We start from the raw sequence: 19,517 nt of genomic DNA, 5'->3' as shown, positions 1-19,517 counted from the left end.
TTGGTCCCTTTCCTCTTGCTGCGCTGAAGATACTTTGTGGCTGCCTGAATACTAGCAAACAGCCCCATCTGGGCTGTCAATGTGAACGTACCTGCTGAAGTCCTGCCCTCCAGCCATCTGCCTGCTCTGAGACTTGTTTTGCATCCCCTGGCAAACCACTCATCTTGGATCTGAATTTTTGCCAGTTGAATCACTCATTTGGCTGCACCTTCCAAGGCTGCCTGGGACATTTAGCCAAAGGCTGTAAGGCTGATCAATGGTATAATAAAGGGTGTATCCTAATATCTCAGTTAATTTGCAGAGGCAGAATAGGCAGGAGGAGTATGAACATGGCTGTGAGCCAAGATTTTGCTGGGTTCTCTTCCTGGCTTTGCCATGGATTTGCTCTGGGGCCTTGGAGAAGTCCCTCCTCTAGTTTGCTTTAGTCCCTATCTGAAAGGAGGGCTAGAGCTTTATGCAGAACAACTGTGGGGATTCCCTAAATGCAGATCCACAGGGGGATTTAGATGCCTTATCCTCAAAGCAAAATCCACAGCCTATATTAGATGCCTGCGTAGTACGTAGACAATCTCAGGATGGGCCTGTGGACCTATTAAGGTGGTAAAGAGTGGCTGGGGACTGCAGTGTGTCTGAAACCCTGTCCTTCTGTGGAGTTCTGGCCCCATTCTGAGAGCTGTGGGAGTGGATGGCCCTGCACTAGCAGTGAGTGATCCTGATCGCCATCCTGTGTTTTGTAGCCTTCAGCAGTGGAGCAGGGCTTTTCCTTGCCTTCGGGGACCTCCAGGGATGGAGGTGTTCATTTTGATGTTGAAGCTGCAGGCTTTATACATAAACTTAAAGATTAAACCCACCATCTCCTTTCCAAGCTGGAAGATACTGATTTTATTGTCCTCTTTCTCCTCCTGAAAGATGTATCAAGTAATGTTTCCCACCTCCCTCGAGAATATAATATATAATGACAAAGCTATGAGCTGTTCTGGGTCTGAGAAGGCTCTTAGTCCTTTCTCCTGAAGCTGCTTTGCTTTGCAAATGGAACTGAAAGAATTTTTGGGCCGCAGAGAAGGACTTTTTAACTGAAGGCAACAACATTTGAGCAGAAAGACATCTGTTCCAGTCCTAATGAGTCCAGCTGGGACCTTGTTCTCTAGTTGTCCTTTGGTAGACATGCCATAGTAGTCTCAAGGTCCTTCATGGACTAAAGTGGGGAGAGCACCTGATTTCTCACTCTTAGCTAGGTGGATGCTGACCTCTGTGGCTCTCTATCACTCAAAGTTTGAGTGATGACATGCTTTAAGGCAACAATTAGGAAGAGGATTTGAGGATCTGACCTTTCTAGAGGGGGCAACCAAGTCCTTCTGTAGTTTTAGTTCCCTGTGCTTTTAAAACAATTTGGGTGGAAAAGTGGGCTGTTGTTTTTTAGGTTAAGACAACATGTCAGGAACAGTTGTTTTCAATGAATGTTTGTTGGAAGAACAACTATCAAAAAAATTTGAGTACCTGAAATGTGAAGCCAATTGTGGACTTACATTGCTAGGTTGCCCAGTTCAGTGGGGTTCTTTGAGTGAGTGTATTTGCATCCTAAAATACAGTGCAGAATGATGCAGAGATCCCCTGGTGAGAAGCAACCTGCACTCTACCTGGGGAGGTACCAGCTTGGGCTTGGTTACCAGAAGTACCTAAAGCTAGACCGTTTCCAGACTGGAGCTGACTCACATGGATCCTGCTTGCAGGTGTGTCTGCACCTGTGGTGTAGACATGGCCTGGGGCTTGATATGATCAGGGCCTTTAATCAGAGCGGTATTTTCCTGACCCAGTTCTTACCCTCGCACAGTGGTTGGCACCCAGCTCCAAACTCTCATTCCATTGTCTGGTCTGGTCTGGTCTGGATCTGCGCAGCGGCCACCCCCCAAGTGCTCTTCCCCACATCCCCTGAAACTTAGAAATGTGCGGCTGAGGAGCCCAGCACTGGCTGCACTCAGCTGGGTGCTTTACTGGGGGACCTTATTTGTGTAAAAATAATTGCAGTGGCACTGTCCAGCCACTCTAGTTCAGAGAGTTCATGACCTAAGAAGTCGTGTGTAACTGCAACGTGTATACAGCCCTTTTTCTATCTACAACTTGCATTGCAGTAAGATCTAGAGAGTGTTGGTGTGTGGCTGGGACAAAAATTTCCTGTTCCCAAAGACCTTACAGTCTGACTGTGTTGTTTTTCTCTAGCATCCTGTTCTCCCCTGTGATTTTCAGCTTGTAGAAGAGCCCTCACCGGGGGCTAGCTGCATTTTGTATACCGCACGTTGCCAGGGTTTTGCCTTCTTAGCCATGCAATTGGGAATGGGTTAACTGGCAGTAGATAGCTCTTGAAGCAACTGTCATCTCTGAGAACCTGGGAGGGTTCTCTGAGGCAGAATTTCCTGTAGCTGTTGCACATTGTGAATGCCCTCCCATTTGCGTGTTTGTCCTGGGCTGAGCTGAATTTGTCCCTCCATGTCCCAGAGTTTCTGTCATCTGGGATGACCTGTTTGGATTCTTGCATTGTGCTAATAAACACCCTCCACCAAAGGGAATCAGCATCCAAGGAAGCACTGGCTTTTTTACTTGCTTCCATTTTACAGGGATTGCTTCTTTTTTTCCAGTGGTCTTCTGGTTGCTTGTAGAAATGCTGGACTCCCAGCCTGTTCCCGGGGACCGCTCAGCTGGAAGTTGGCCAGATTCTCCAGGAGGAATCTAAAAAATGCAGCTGAACTTTTGTTCCCTAATTAGGCCAGCTTCCCCAGTGTGAGCCCCAGCACTGCACGGCCTGGAGCTCCCCAAGGCCTTGCGCTGCCTCTCTCCTGTGCACCCCGAGTGGCTGGCCAGCAGAGCAGTTATTTTCAGCTTTCTGAGGTTATCTACTAGCCTTTTGATGACATCTACTGAAATAGCATTTCTAGTCAGCCATGTTCCCCAGCCTTTCTAGTACTATCCTCCCTGCTTGGCTACCTTGATGTGGATTAGGGACAATCCCATCAAAACTAATTTTATTAAAAGCTTTGCCTTTTCCACACATTTATTTCATATTTTGAGTGCTCCTGGACCCACTTGAAGACAGCAAAAGAACCGTAGGAGTGGTGGAGATGGATGGGAACATGTCTGACAGTACGTAGCACAAGGTAGTAGCAAACTGTTTGAGAGATGTTCGTGCCTAGGAGGGGTGGAGAGGCACTGCCCTGTAACTGTGCGTTGTGAGAGGATTCTACCTGGTAACCCCTTGCTCGGAGAATCAGATCATTGTGTGCTGCTTCACTGTTTTCATGCAGGGGAGAGCATTAACTCTTGAGACCGGTTAAGGGGCCAAATGCTGCAATATGACAGCTTTCCTAGCAGGTGCATGTGTAAGCTGACTAGGTAGCTGACCATTGTTTTAGGGAAGAAATTCTTGATAGCTGTTTAACAACATGAGCTGCTCCTTTACCTGCTGTGATAGATGACAGAGAATATTTAAAGCCCCCCAAGAACTTTTTCTGTCTCAATAGCACTTTCCCTAGTAAAGGAAGGTCAGTGACCACGAAGAAGGACAGTTTGTGGATGAAATGGAAATCCAGTATTTTCTACTAGGCATTTAAGACATGCAGAAGTCCTTGGAGGGGATTCATTAAAATCAGATGCACTACTTGAACCATCTGTGGACATGATAAAGAGGGCTAGCAGAGATGGGCTGTTTTTTGCAAAAAGCCAAGGCTTGCATAGATCTGGGAATTGAGCCCTTTTTGATATCATATATGCCCTTGTAAGCATTATGTGGCTGCTTGGAAGCAGTGGGGCTATTTAACTTACAGCTCCTTAATTGGCAGCAGTCAAAACTAATTCATCAGGCCTGTTTGTGGAGATTTGCTTTTCCTCAGTCAGCGGAGCCTCAGGCAACTTGCTGGAGAAGAGGAAACTTGAGACTGGCCATACTTCTCTCTTTCTGCTCCATGGTCAATATTAGATAAAAACAAGGCACCTACATACTGTATAAAATCTCACAGTGTTTGTATATTGGGCAGAACATAGATCCCACACATTTTAGGAGATGTATTACATGACAGAAAAATTGTGTGTCCTCTGGTGCAGGCTGTCAATGTCATTTGAGTCCCTGCTTCCCTGCACAGAGTGCTCGCTGTTTCAAAGGAGTCATGTTGATGAAGGTAAATTAATCTGTATTTCCAGACCCGCCTGAGAATCTGAGGGACCCAACATGACTGTAATCTGCCTGTGTTGTGGTAGGTCCTAAAAGAAACTTTGCTGGGCCCTCAGGATCCAGAGACACGCAGGGTAGTTGCTTCCATGAGGGAAGCAACATCCAACTAGCACCTTCAAAATTGCAGACATGATCTGACAAGTGGCCTGGAAATTTCTGCCTTAATGGGGAAGCCAAATTAGAATTCTACATCTGTCTGATAAGAAAGGGCCTGACTACAGATAAAGAAGAAGGTAGAGTTTCTACTTTAATGCAGGAGAGATGGAATTCAGGCCAGTCATTTTTCAAAGGCAGAGATAAAATACTGGTTATGGTGATAGTAGGAAAGTGTTGGTAAGAAAGGCAGCCTGAGAAATACTGGAAAAGTGCCATCACAAAAATGGTGAACTGAATTTCTGAGAAGAGCCCAGACCATGGCAATGTTCCTTGAAAAAGTGGACGATCTGCAGACACTAAGGTAGAGGAAATCTTCTGGAGAGAAATAACTGACAAACTTAAGTGGAAAAGCAAACTGCAGCAAGCAAGTGGTTAGTTAATGCTGTGAAAGAGACTGAGCAGCAAAGAGCTGAGAGAGAACAGTGTTGTCAAGAGCTGGTGGAATCTCAGTGTTTTGGACACCAAACCGTTTGGGGATATAGCTTAGCTTTGCATTTGGCAACATACATGAAAATCTTGCCCAAGAATAACACATAGGTATCAATAAGTTCTGATCATTTAAAGCCCTCAGTCTTTTTCACCAAAAAGGTGTGTTCAGGAACACATTTGCTCCATTAGAGAAGAACAATGTCCTCTGTTTCTGCTCTGCTCCCTCTGAGGTTGACATTCTTCCCACTTTCTGCCTCAAGCTCTTGCTTGCAGCTGCAACATCCCTACCTGTCACCATATTACGGCAATGCACGACATTGCATTCTCGATTTTAAATTATGCTGAGGTTTTGGAAATGTGAAAGTATATGAAGGTAAGTTTATTTACTCAACAAATGTGCATGTGGCATGTGCCTTATTATGGCACTTTCCAGGCAACTAACAAAGAAAAGTTACTTATCCTCAGCTGACAGTTAACATTGTCTTTTCTGTTGCTAGTTCTTCTGTGGGCAGTTCAGAATTACCTGATTTATTGCAAGAGGAATAAAAGACCTGTAGGTATATGTGAGGTGTTTGTCAGGGTTGCCTGGTGTGTATGATCAATGGGAAGATGTTATAACATTGGCAAGACATTGGGATCAAACCCCTAGATGCCATGGAGTCATGCCCTGTGCAAAGACTGAGGCAGTCATTCTCATCACCCTCTGATCTGGAGTGCCCAACTTGAGATATCTTGGATCTGAAGGCTAGTTTTGATGATGAGGGAATTAAATTGCAGGTGCATTGGAATGCCCTGGAGATGCTGCATTTTCCCTCAGCCTTATGGCCCAGGTTCTTTGGTGACATTTGTGTAACTCCATGCACCTTTGTGAGGAGTTGTGAGGCTGTGTGTTGGGAACATGGCCTACTGGCTATCTGGGAGATGGTGTGAGGGGAGGAGGGTTGTTTGCATGGGAAGGATCCATGTGGGAGGGAGTGTGTTTGTGAGGTGGGGGTGTGTGTAATGGGAATAGGGATGTTTATGTGGGCATGCACGCCCATATGTGGTGCGTTTTTCCCCCTTTTCCTGGGCTCTGGGTGTGTCCAGATCAACTGAATTCAAAATGCTCCTTTTTTGGCACTGTAGCCTCTTCTCTGGTTTGGCATCTTAAGAATCTGGGGGAATCATTTAAAGATCAGAAAACTCCATTCACTTGGGCCCCTGAAGGCTTCACATTCTGTGACATGGTCATTCCAGTCGACTGAGCTCCGTCCCCTGCGGATGAGCCCATATAAGGAGGCTGTTTCCTGCATTTCACGCTCCCTGCCTGTCCCTCTGCCCTCCTGTGCTCCCTTTGCTGAAGAAAGCTGGTATTTTGGGACTGCAGCTCCTGCCTCATTCCTGCTCCCTGTTTATTTTTGGAGGATGACTATTTTTACTCCTATCAGGGAGCTATGCAGGGTCGTGCCCCCTCCCTGCAGCAGGCAGCGGCTGCCCCTGGCAGGCTGTCTTCATTTCCCATACTCACAAACAATGCTTTTGCTTCAAGAAATAAACACAGGGGACCCCTACCATCAGGGGTTAGCTCAACCCCTTCCTCGTCTGTGGCAAGAGGTAATTTGGCTTTTGCTCAGGGTTGACCCCACCACACATGCAAGGGCCCCTCTGTCAAGTCAAAAATCCTCAGAAGTCATCCAGCCCATTCCCTTTCTTAATAAAAGCTGTGAGAGCCACCTGTTCCCCCCACCATTGCTCCAGCTTAGACTCCTTTGCAGTTACATTTTTCCCTGTTTTAGGACATCTTTTACCCAATTATCCTTTCTCATGATGGTCCCTTCACAGGTCTCCATAACCCATCTTTCCTCACTGGGCACCATCAATTGGGAGCTATATAAACTGACATTCATGCACTGGGTTCACTTTGCCCCTCTGCTTTCACCACTGCCTGTCATGCAAAACACTGAAGCCACTGCTGTACGATGTGCTTCAGGCAGGGGGAACCGAGCCCAAAACTGCAAAAGGCAGCAGGCAGCTCCCGCACGGTTGGAAATCATGGCCCTGCTCTTTGAAAATTCCCATCGTAAGCCCCAAGCTGAATTCCTGTTTCCTCCTGCCATGCGACAGAATGCCACACAAGACAATGCAAGAAAATAGCAGGGAGTGTCTTTAAGCTCCACATAAACTTCCCCTTTAGCTTTCCAGTGGTGGCAGTGGTGGGATTCATCTCACCTAACTTTAGAGGTGTTTGGTATGGCTGCATGTGTCTGAACTTGGCATCTAACCTCCTATTCTAGGCAGTGGACAAAAGCAGACACTTTTTAGGAACAATGCCTCATCTAAAACAAGATGTCTAAAATGAGCTGACTTGTACCCTAGGAAACGTGCAACGTGATACCTCCCACTGAAATGTGGGCAGCAGTAACGAACGAGTTCCCAGTCCACTATGTTTTGCCAGGAGAGCACATCCTCTGTGGATCAGTCTGCTACTGTACTATGTGTCCTGGACAAGTCAAAGGCACACAGACTGAAACTTGTCAAGATACTGATTAGAGTGATACATCTTTTGCTTACAGAGACACTTAAAAACCTGTCCTGCAATATTTGTCTTCCTTTTGTTTTATGAATAAACAACATTTTAAACACTATCTCTCCATCTATTATTTGGTGAAGTGTTACGTTAGTATGCGTGGATCTGGTGTCTCAATTGGTTTGACTTTGCCTTGACTGGAACGTGTCTCTTCTCTTTAATAAAGGGTCCACCACCTAAACCGCTGCGTCGGCAAGGAGGCTGGGCAGATGATCCTGTACTGGCACCTACCAGGTGAGTCCTCACATCTTTCCTTATTGAGAGGGGCTTAGGCATCGGTTAAGTGAACATCACTAGTTGGGCTTTGCTGTCACAGGCTTTGGAACAATTTTTCTGGATCTTGTAGATGGCTGTGTCTCCAATATCACTGTAACTCCTTCAAACCATTTGAAGTATTGCTCTTGCTTGGTTCCGCTGGCTAATGCTCTTTATGAATTGGCTTGGCGGGTCTCAGAACTGTGTACATGTTGCTGTCTGCCAGAGGCAGTGTATTCCTTACATGGTACAGTAACTGGAAGGCATCAAGAACGTAATAAGCATGTTAAATGCAGGTGCTGGGAGTGGGGGATTTGACTGGTTATGTCCTTTCCAGGAGAGTGACACATGACAGTGCCCCACTGACAAGAATGCAATGAACAGTTCAGGATTTAGTGATCAGCCTTGACAGTAAAGGTGAAATTTGTCAATGTTTATGTGTGTATGGGGTTGTGGTATAATGGAGATGGATGGAGATGGTCAGCAAGAAGAGATGGGGGAAAAAAGTATACAAATTGTAGAATGCAGGTTGAGAAGCCTGATGCTTATGAAGGACACCTAAGGGAAAGGAAATATCTGGACATGGTAATAGAATGGGTATGAAAACTAAAGGACAGTTCAGACTGGGAGGAGATGACTTGGTTTCAAGCTATTTGTTATTTTTCAAGCTGTAAAGTTATGCTGGTGTTATATTTCCTATTCACAGAGCTGAAGGGCTCAGTGATGGAGTTGTGTGAGATTGCTTGTATACATTAAGGCCTATAATAAGAGTGTATATGTCTGGACATATACTTTGGATTAATGAAAAGTTATGTATTTTGTTTCCTGAAATGCTGAGAATGGGAGAGGACATCCAGAAACCTGTTACACAGTCAGTATTTCTTGGGAGGTAAGAAAGGTGGTCTATGTTCTGGGGTAGCCTTTCTGGAAAACAGTACTTTTCTGGGAAAATTATCACTCTGTGTGTCTCTGAAGAATAAATTACCTGAAAATCTGGAGACTGGAGTAAAGCAAGGGAAAAAAGATCTTGGCCTGAACTCCTTCTGTTCCTCTCCAGTTTAACTCTGATAATGGTATTATTTTTCACAGACTGGCTGCAGCTAGAAGTTGCCATTGCAAAGATGCATCCACCTCAGGGTTATAAAAAAATGCCACTAACGATCCTGGATCTTTGTAGGACCAAGCAGAGGCTCTATGGAAATGTGATAGCAGAGAACAAGGGTGAATTGCATTGTTTAGGAAAAATAAATTACGTAATTGTTGGTGAGGTGAAGGACTGGATTGGAGGTAATACAGTTATTCAGTGCTGTGCCTAATGTGCCCTGAAGGACAGTGTACAGGTTTGTAATGTAACAGCACTGTGCCATGTGCTACTTTAGGATGTTTTCCATTGTTTGACATTAGCCTCATCTGATAGATTTGGAGCAGTAGATTTGGATCACTGGTGCTTCTCCAGCATCCCAATTGCATGGTTTACGGCTATAGCAGGTATCTGGAGTAAATGCTCCTATGACGTTGGATGCAATTCAGCTGCAGAAGCAGAACAGGAGATGGAGGGCTGTAGACCTTTCTACCTGTGAAACCCTGCACAGCGGGACATGAGATGAAGATGTGCCCCTTGCTCAGTCATGCATATGATATCATGTCATATCTGACAGCATTCTTTTCATTTGTATTAAGAGCTTTTATTGAGTGAATTTTATGAAGGGGAAGTTTGTTCTGACTTTCTTTAGTCATATGAGGTACAAGGATTTTGTACAACTAGTTCCTCTGTCTTTTCTTTCCTTCAGCTGTGTAGTCTCCCCAGGCTGATGTCTCTCCTTCTCTCCCTTAAAAAAGTCTGAGATGCTGGCCTGTAAGGCTGTCTTTGTGACATATCCCAGAGTAAACCCTTCATGTGAAAAGTCTGAGTCATCGGCTGATGTCATACCGATGTTACTGTAGCTTTGTTGTTTGTGTTTTCTCAGGCTCTATCTCCCCACAGCTTTTCAACCAATTTGACTCAGTTTGGAAGCCCATCAAGTTAACTTGCTTCAACTTCACTAGTGTAGAGGTCGTTACAATAACATGCTTCTATTGATATATCTGATTTAGGTATAAGCACTTTCATGCCAGTGTAACTGAGCCTATGCTTGGGAATTGTACTGCTTTAAGTAGTTTGGTTTTCAGAACTGACCAGTGTTAAAATCTGTGATTTTTTTTTACTTAGAAAGGAAGGATGAGCAGAGTGGCTACAGTTAGATTTTCTGTGTTGTGTAAATATATTGGGTCAGATGGGATACTGCAGCCACTTGTGAAATGATCTTGTAGCTGTTTATGTGTTATTCTCTCCCCATTTGAGGTCTAAGCTTTTAGTTCTGTTTCTGACAGATTCAGCCAGTTGCAACTGCACACTTGTTGCTTTTCCTGCAGGGATACTTAAACTCTGTTCTGCTGTATTTCTAGTTCAGAGTCTTATCAACGTGAAATGATCACTTGAAATTGTTCTTTATGTTTCCATTTGGCACATGTTAGAGTAGAATTTAATTTGCAACCTGTTTTTCTGTTTTTCTACTTTTGCTGCTCCCTCTTAGTCCCTTACCTGCCCAGCTCTTGTCATATGTAGGTAAACTTGCAAATATTCTCACCATCTTGCCGATTCTTTCCATCAGATTACTGCTGTCTCAGACTGTTGCAAGATAGGAAGAGGAGGAGGACCCTTAAGGTTTTCCAACCTGTAATTAGTTTTGAAATTAATTTGCACAGATGGTGTGCAAGTAAGATAAAGTATTTTATCATGAGTTCCCGTAACATTTACAAGTGTCAGATACTTAAATTCCCAAGAACTATCAAAATGCTGTCTTTTACTGATAAGTTTTCAAAAGTCAAGCATGGAAAGATTACTTTGGACTCCCAGCACCTCTGTAGAACAGCTGTCATTGCTAGGAGTCCCATTTTGTAAATCTGGATAATGATGAGGACTGTGGGTAAGTATCTGAGCAAACCCTTAGGCTTGTCCTGTGCAATCAGCAAATAAATGGTGCAAAGTAGTGATGGAAGAATTTTTTTCCTTACTGACGGGGCCCGCTGCACCTGAATCTGCTGTATTTATTTAAATTTGTACTCAGAGAGAAGAATCACTCTCTATGAGAAAAGGCAGTCCCACTGCTGCCCCAGCAATATTCTAGCCCCAGTATTAGAGGAAAGGGGACCAGCCAAGAACCTAGGCAGCCACCTGGGGCTTAGTACCCTGCTGAGATTACAGAAATAATAGTAATTACAGCTGGTTTTGCTACAGAAACAGCTCTCTAACCACTGGATGGAGCCCAAGTGCCATTCTGAACGCTGTGCTGATGTCCTTAATGACATCAGTGTTGACACTTGTGACAAGCAAAGCAGAGGTTTATTGTCAGGTTATCTCATGCATCGGAAAGAAGAAACACAAAGTGCCTGCCAATGGGAAAAGGAAAAGGGAACTCAGTTTTGCATACTGGTGAGGATTTCACAAAGGAGAGGTGCTTCCGGGATCCATTTAATTCCAGCTTCTGCTGATCTCATCTATCTGACTTTCCTTATAGGATTTACTCAGTTTTTCTCCCTATTAGTATCATTATTTCTTTGCTTCTCAGGACACTTCCAGTTTACTTGGGTCCTTGATCCCTTTGGTCTTGCAATCAGCCCCTTAAAATTCATACAGTTCTGCAGGCAGCTGCTGGGATTGTTGTGGAATAAAGGCAACTCATTTCAGGTGGCCCTGCAAGCAAACGCAACTGCTGTTTTCAGTAGGAAGTCCCTTCCAGTGCCTGCACGTGTACCTCCTTTCTTCTATAGGGATCATGGCAGTTTAGCAACAGGTGGTCCAGCTACAACTGAAATTTCTCCTTTCTGACTGATAGGTCATACAGAATTGGAATAATCAAGGCTTGTTTAGGAAAATGACCATGCTGAAGTATTTTGGAACTGAAGTGGTGATACAGTGTCCAGGAATGCATTTAACAAGAAGGCAAATATTAAGGGCCTGAAGGAAGGAAGGAGATGCAGTTGGGGTGACCTTTAGAGCAGGGTAACCCAGCCTCTGTGTAGATACCATTTAGGGCTCTGGAGGGTGGGCAATTGTGAGATTGCACCCTGGAGCTGGAGGAAAGTTATTTAAGAGATTAAGGGGTTTTATGATTCAAGGTCTCTAGAGGTAAGTAAAGTTAAAAACCTCCTGTTTCAAAAATATGGGCTTAAACTATTCTGTGTTGTATCTATATGAAATGACCCCTGAGAGTGCCTGGTTTATAGAACCTCTAGCCATCCCTGTCTTGCAAGTGGGAGTAGTAAAGTGTTCATGAGTTTCTCTATCTGACATGGTAGAGGGAAGCTTGTGTCATTGCTTCTGCCCTCTACTCCCAGTCCAGCAGTGTTGAGGTAAATCTCAGGCTGGGCTTCTCTGTGACACTGCCATGTTAGGAGCAGAGCCAGGCTCCTGGCTGTGGGGAAGACAGCAGCTTCACTCTGCATCTTGCAGCCATCTGTGGATGTCCTCAATGATGTGAAGAGTATAGGCACAAAGGATCAAGGCTGCCAAGTGAGGGGGCACAATTTAGAAGGAGAAGAAAGAAAAGGAAGTCTGATTAAGTTTTGTCTTGAAGTGTCTGTTTTTGGGTTTGTCCCTGCATTGATCTGCAAGGGAATGAAGCAAGTAATGGCCCCTTGGGGACCTTCAGGACTTTCCTCTCAATGTCAGCCGTCATTTTCAATCACCCTCTCCCTCCCAGCCATTAATTTTGGCCCAGGATCATGGGGACTTGTCCATCTATCACTCCTAATTGACACTAAATGATCTGTCAGTTTATTGATGAACGGCAGGAGTGGAATTGTCACAATATATTTTACTTTCTAACAACTCCTCCTGACAATTTTACCTTGTCCATCTCACTCTCCTCACATAAATCTCCATTGGCCTCTCATTCCTTCTCTTGGGCTGATCTGGTGCCAGCCGCCTCCATGCCATCAGCACGCATCAAGGACATCAAGATGGCGGTAACCTGCAATGTGCAGGCCTGGGGTGGGTTTTTTTTTCTCTCTCTCTCCTCCTCCTCCCCTTTTTCTTTTTTTTTTCTTTTTTTTTTTAAATAGACTGGATGTTCCAGGAATGCTAACAGGCTCTTGTCCTCTTGTCCCTCCATATCATTGCTGGGGTGAGCTCTCCTTGGTGTTTCTCTTTAGACTCAGTAAAGATAACGGGCAGAAAAAGGAGAGTCCCTAAAAGAGAGAAGAGTTATCTGAGAATCCCTCAGTACCGTGGCTATGTGGGGGATTTTTTACCTTTTAATCCTGCTTAGTGTGACTTGCAAGGCTTTCCTGCAAAGGGAAAATGCTAGACTTGTGCCCATTCCTGTGGGCCCATTCCTGTCTTTGCAGTGCCCAGAGGAGCCTGGAAAAAGAGTTGGGCTTTTTTTTTTTTTCTTTTTTTCTTTTTTTTTCTTTTTCCTTTTTTTTCCCCCCTAAGCTAGATTGCTGTTTATTTTTTCTCTGATAGTGACGTTTTCTTTGACTTCTTTTTCCTGAAAGACACTGAGCAATGGAAGAACTAGTAGGATTGTAGCCTCTTGCTCCCCTAGAAAATGAAGCCTGCATGACCAAAATGAAACGGGAGTGTGACATTTTTGGTACCAGTCCATGTAAGCTGCTGAGGTGGCAGAGTGTGCTCAGGGTGAAGTCTCTTTTGGTTTTTGGTTGAGGACAAAGCATCTTCCTTCCTTAGTTATGTGCATCTCCAAGGAATTTACCAGCAAATTCAGGGGATACTATCCTTGCTGTCCCAAATATTTCTAGTTTAAAAAAGCAAAACTCTCTTGAAGAACACATGCAACTTGAAACCCTTTTGTATCTGTCAAAGCCAAGGCTAAAAACTTGGCCTTTGTAGGTCACCTCTAAAGTGGCTGTGAAGTCTAGCTTAATGCAGTTTACTTGTGGAAAGAGGCCTAAGATGACCTGATCTACTTGATTGGCCCTACTTCCCCCTCCCCCAGTCCCGCTACCCATATAACCCCTCTACTATTCTCAAGTTCTTAATCCAAGTCCTTAAAATATCTTCTTTCAGAAGCTGTTTCTCTCAGATGACAGCACAAGGTGCCATTCAGTAATAAACACCTAGTTCTTTCTAGTGTCTTTCATTTAAATGTTTTCAGTGAGGCCAATCACAAGTAAAAAGTCTTTGGCCGGGTACTTCAGAATCACGAGTTTGTTCTCTGTTGTGGGATTTGAAAAAAACAACCAACCTTAGCTACTTTTTCTCTGCATTCTAGTTCTGTCTCCTTTAGCAGTCAGTTCTTCTGTGTAACCATGAGAATCAGAAGCGTGCTTTTCCCTTTAAATGGAAACTGAAATGCTCCTGCAACTTCAAGAGCCATTTGGTGTGAGAGTTGGCCCTGGTGCTTACTGGAGACTGAAGACGTGATCACTTGGATAGGAGCCCCTGTTCTCAGGGACCGAAGATGTGTGGTGGATACCTCTAGAAACTGCAGCGCTGTTTTCCCACACAGCAGGAATTTGTATTGAGTGTTGTTGTTTTTTCTGTTGCTCAGTGGGAGCTCTGAACAGCTCTGCTGGTCAGCTCTCTACCAGTGAGCGAGTGGGGGAACCCTGGGAACGTCTCTTACGGGGATGATGTAGTGAGTAGGCTGAGTTCAGTGACCCCCGTGAACTCTCTCTGTCAGCTTGTTCTTTCGTGCCAGTTCCTAAAGTTGTGCTTGCCAGAGCTTTCCTCCTTTGTTGTTTCTGTTAAGCAAGCCCACGTATTAGGACATGAGGAGAAACAACAACACTTCTGCTAGATATTGATTAGTGCCTCACAAGGCCATTTCAGCTGGAGCCAGCTAGCTGCAGTGTCTGTCAGATCCTGTCCCACAGAGTATGCCTGCTCATCGCTGCATCCTTCTTCCTCCAGTGCCGTGCCCTAGGACAGTGTGTTCAACATGTGGCCCAGGCAGCCCAGGGAGCCTGTGAGGGGCCAGAAAGTGGATGGTGGGACCATTGCAGTTTAAAAAAATGTGTGTCTGCCCAAAACCCTGTTGTGGAGTTATAAATAGCCATGTGCCCCAGGGCTTGGAAGTGGAGCGCCGTGAGGTGATATCCTATGACAGAAATAAAGGCTCATAGTAGTCCTCACTCTGCTGAAATCAATGGCAAAACTTGCCTTGTTTTTAGGAGATGTGAAGATTGAACTCCCTGATTTAATCAAGGCAAATCTGGCTTTTCCAGGCTGCCACAGTCCAGGGAGAGGGGGTGGAAACTTAAACAACTGATCAGATCCCCAAGGAAGGTGCAGTGCAGTAGCTGAGAAGACACCTTGTGGTAGTGCTTTCCATCACGGACTGCAGTTCTAGTTTACATACAGCTTTGATGAGTGTTTTTCTCTCCCTGTGCCTCAGCAAACAAGCAGTGACCAAGACCCACACTCGGGAGAGCCAGGAGAACTGATCAGTCAGCACTTGTGCGTCATTTTAGATGTGTAACTTAGTTGTGCCTTAGGCTATTGAACAAGCTGCAACTCGTAGCTCACCGCCCACTCACTATGGTGATGGGCACTAAAAAAATACTTGAGCAAGAGAGTACAATGTCCTTTTTTATCTTTTTTTTCCCCTCCTTCCTCAGGCCTAGACCTGAATTACAGTCTGTGCCCTAGAGGCAAAAGGCTTCATGTCTCCCTGTGGGCTGAGCCAAGCCTTTGGCCTTGGGGTGGGTATGGCTTTGGATGGAAGCGCAAAGGCAGAATGCTGACCAGTGACTAGCTTTCTGCACACACAACCCATCTCTGCTCTCCCTTTGATCGCTCTGCTCTCTCAAAACAAAATGTCTCTCTGAACATCAGGACATTCCCTTTTGTTCCATTTCACTCTTTTAGCAAGAGGGCAGCTTGAAGCAGCTTTCTGGTTCCACGTGATTCATAAAGAGAAGTGGTTGAGACATGCCAGGAAATACGCTAACACACAGGCAGATGAAATTCTTCCCCCGCTGCCAGGGCCCTGTAAAATATCGAAAATACCCTTCGATCTCGACTTGCGGCCCCACCGCTCCGGCGGTGCGCGCCCACCCTCCCGGGGACAGCCCGGGAGATTGCAGGTGTGACCGCTTGCAAACAGCCGCACAGAAGCCCCAGTGCTCGCCTCCCTCCTCGCTCGGCAGCGTCCCGGCGGGCCGGCCCGGGGACCCGCGGCTTCCGCGGGGAGCCCGGGCCGGGCGCCACGCCGCCGGGGCCCGGCAGAGGGCGGCCGCGGCCCGGCAATGCTGCGGCGCCGGCGGGCGGCCCCCGGGGAGCGCGGCAGCCTCGGGGCCCGGCCCGCGGCGCGGAGCAGCGCCGGCTCGGCGGCACAGACCCCCTCGGCGTCGGGACGGAGCGGGGAGGGCGCTGCGCCGAGGGCGCGGGGGGGCCGGGGAGAGCAAAGTGGCCCCCAGCGGAGAGCTCCCCGCCCGGGCAGAGGGCAACCGGGCTGGGCGAGGAGGCCGCCCGCGCTCCTAGCCCTCTCTTCCTCGGCTGCCGCCCCCGCCGCGCTGGACCGGGCATTCCTGTCCAGCCGCCTCAATGTTCGTTTTAACAAGCCACCACAATTGCTTCCCTTTTCGTTAGCTGTGTTGCCCGCCCTCACACCTCCCTGGGCACGCAGAAGAGAGCCTCGGATCTTGCACACTGGCCTCCTGGCACCTGGCTGTGGCTCGGTGCAGGATGGAAGTGTGTCTAGAGCTCTCATGAGCTGTGGACATTAAAAGATTTCAAGGACATTTCCCCCTATTCATCCCAGTTATGTCCCCTGCTAAAATAGGTTAACGGTGTCTAATTAACCACTGCACATTGTCATGCTGCATAAAGATAGCATCCTGGCTGTTCTCTGAGCCCTGCTACTTTATCTCCATTTAGATCTCCGTGGTAGTGCATTAAATGAGAAAGAAACAGTTTAACAGAGATGATGTCTACATTAGAACTGCCTTTCACCCTTCAGCACAGGAGTTGCAGGCAGCTCCAAGGCAGCTCAGCTGTACATTAAGGATGTGGGGGGGGGAAAGCCTCGGTTTTGAGGTTTAACCCCCTCTCATTAATGTGGAGGGAGGATTCTTGCTGGCCAGAACGGAGCAAAGACAACACTCAAGAGCGAGATCAGATCTGTATCTTCTGCCCCAGGACACAGCTAAGCGAGAAATAGGTATTCTGTACTAGGAGTTACATAACATAGGGTTACCTGGGTTCTGTCGGGGTCTTCTGCCCAGTTTCTCAGCTATTCAACACCCTGAAATAGAGAGGGAGTTGGCAGCTGGCCAAAGCCAGAGGGAATATTTTGCGATTTTGGTTATGTTTGGGAGCACAGGCAGCCTTGCAGTGAAAGGGAGTTTAAATGGAGCTGTCCAGGTGATGGGGTTGTTCTTTGGCCCTCCAGATGCAATGGGCTTATCAGAAGATACGAAAGGAACAGAGGTATCACTGTCTCACAAAAACTGGGGGTGGCTGGTGTATAATACAGCAGGCTGAGCATTTCTGAGCACTGCTCCCAGGATTGTATTGTTTTGTTTGCTCTTACTTGAGTGGGTGTATCTATAGTCCATACACAATTGCTTGTTTTGTAGGCACTTGTTGCTACCTTCCCTCGGCTGTGTCTCCTGCTGGAGCAAACAAACCAGGGCAGTGCACTTCTTGTTGCTGAGAACGTAAGAAAAGAGTAGGAAATCTGTCTGCTGGCTTGAGTTTACAGTCTGGTTTCTTCCATGTCTGCTTTCACTCACCACTAGAAAGCTGTGCCCATGTAGTGAATAAGAGGATGCTGTATACCCAGGCCTGATATTCCTGAAGGATGAAATGTTGGTCTCAACATGTTGCAATTGGCATTGATATGCTGAGCCAGTTCTCAGGAAGGGGTACTCCACGATGCTAAAAGCATTCATGAAGAATGCCTGCAGGGCTTCCCATAGCACCTGGAGAGCAAAGAGACAAACAGATGACTGGTTCTGCAGGAATAGTATCTCCATGTATAGCTTAGCCCTCGGCTAAGCTTATGGAATGGACAGGGTTGGAGGTAGCGCACCTTTTGAGGATCTATTATGACTTCCCTTACTGCCTTGAAGGTTTTTGACCTTAGGACACAAGGCAAAGCTTGTCTTTTGTTAGGTAGTTTTAGGTAATGCAATTGGGCCGAAAAAGCAAAAGATTAGTCAGGAACAAACCAAATATATTTTGTGATTTTTTTTTCCAACCTGAAACAAGGAATGGAAAAAGTAATTTGGCATCAAACAAAATGAAAGGAAGCCTTATAAAAAAAGAAAGGAAATGGTAGGCTGGTTGGTATCTTCTTTACCTAATAGCTCAATCATTAAGGCCACAGAGAGTGTAAAACATGCAATTCCTTCCTGTGCTCCAGAAGTTTTATACTATATTTCCAGGATAGTTCTCTACCTGTGAGCTTATCAGCTGGTTTGAAATGCCAGTTTCATCAAATAATGCTATTCCAAATCATATATTAACAAACATATCTAGTACAGGTGACTGGAAGCAGATGTCTCACCTAACCAGAACAACAGTCATTTCTAGCTCCTGCTCTAGTGCCGTCGGTATTCAAATGCTCTATATAAACCACAGTACTGTCAGCATGAGAGACTGGCATCACCCTCTGCCACCTTCGGACCTTGTGGCATAGGGACTAGGGTGTTCTCCTGGGGGGCTGACCGTGGGGCTTTAGCTTGCCCTAGAGAGAGAGGAGGGAACTGTCTTGTTTGACAGGAGAGTGTTCTAACACCTGGGTTCTGGGATTGAAGAGGTCAGTACTATTCTCCCCTCCTGGTTTATGAATTTGTTCCCCAAATTACTATTTTATCCAATATAGTGCAGCTATTTCATAATGAAGTATTTGCTTATTGCCCTGAATAAGTTCTTTCCTAACATAACAAGGAAAAGTTGGAGAAAGCTTTCAGTCTCGGAACATGAGTGAAGTAGTCTCTGCCTCTAGGACTAACATATGACTGCCTTCCCTGTGGGCCACCTGGATATCTGTCATAAGAGGGAGCTCAGGAAAAAGAAACAGAAATTGCTTACAGCAATAGCAGGAGTGACCCTCTCCTGGGAAGTATAAACATGTGGAGTGTTTCACTTCTACCTGGGGACAGGAGATGAGCAAAGCTGTAAGGACTGTGAGTACTGAGGAACAGAGTGTTATCCGGTGCTGGACAACTATCAAGAGTAACAGGATCATGCTAAGAAGAGGTTAGATTGAACCTCCAGGAGATCATCTCACTGTTCAAAGCTGTGCAAAGCCATCATTTGGGATGTTTCAGCTCAGTGAGGGCAAGGCTTTGAAGACAGGGTGTGGGAAGCAGTTCTGTGAAGGCAGAAGGGAGGGATAAAATAGGATAAATCTTGCATCATTTTTCCATCTCTGTCTGCTCAGATTCTAAACTCCAATGAGAGCTGGTGGTGGGCTCTCTGAAGCCATCCCTTTCTTTCTTCATAGTATTCGAGGGTTCACAAGAAGTGCTTTGCACTAGCACTGGGGAGAAGGATGGAGCTGGACAATTACTCCTCAGTGGAAGAGCTCTTTCCTAAATTCCCCATTGCACTTCTGCCTCTTCTGATGAACAGAAGGGTGCAGATATAGCTGAAAGCCCAGATGCAGATGTCACCTACATGGCTGCAGTTATGATTATAGGAGTGGATATTACTGGGCTCAGATCACCGATTCAGTGTAATCTTTAGCTTCTCACAGACTGCAAGCTCCAGGGAGAACAGTGGAGACAAAGGGCTTTCCTCTCATAGCTAGACATCCTCTGTGCCCTGCTCCTTGCTCTTAGAAGAATAGGTTGTTCACAGGAGAGCTAGATGAGGACCATAACCTGCTAGAACAGAGAGCAGATGAGGAGAGGCCTGTCACATCTCATGGAAGTGCT

The 19,517-nt window shown here is 46.0% G+C and overlaps 1 protein-coding gene across 2 annotated transcripts in view; it reads left to right on the top strand.

Annotated features, from left to right (window-relative positions):
• IFT43 (intraflagellar transport 43) overlaps positions 1-19,517 on the top strand; it is a 49,508-nt gene that overhangs the window by 9,959 nt on the left and 20,032 nt on the right. For both annotated transcript variants that reach the window (XM_075152499.1, XM_075152498.1), the window contains one exon: positions 7,537-7,604. In XM_075152499.1, coding sequence (XP_075008600.1) covers positions 7,537-7,604 — 68 coding nt within the window. The remainder of the gene's footprint in view (positions 1-7,536; positions 7,605-19,517) is intronic.

This window comes from Calonectris borealis, chromosome 5 (genome assembly GCF_964195595.1).
Source record: "Calonectris borealis chromosome 5, bCalBor7.hap1.2, whole genome shotgun sequence".
NCBI classification, from domain to species: Eukaryota; Metazoa; Chordata; class Aves; order Procellariiformes; family Procellariidae; genus Calonectris; species Calonectris borealis.
Note: the sequence above shows the minus strand (reverse complement) of the source record. Positions and strands in the feature narration are given on the sequence as shown.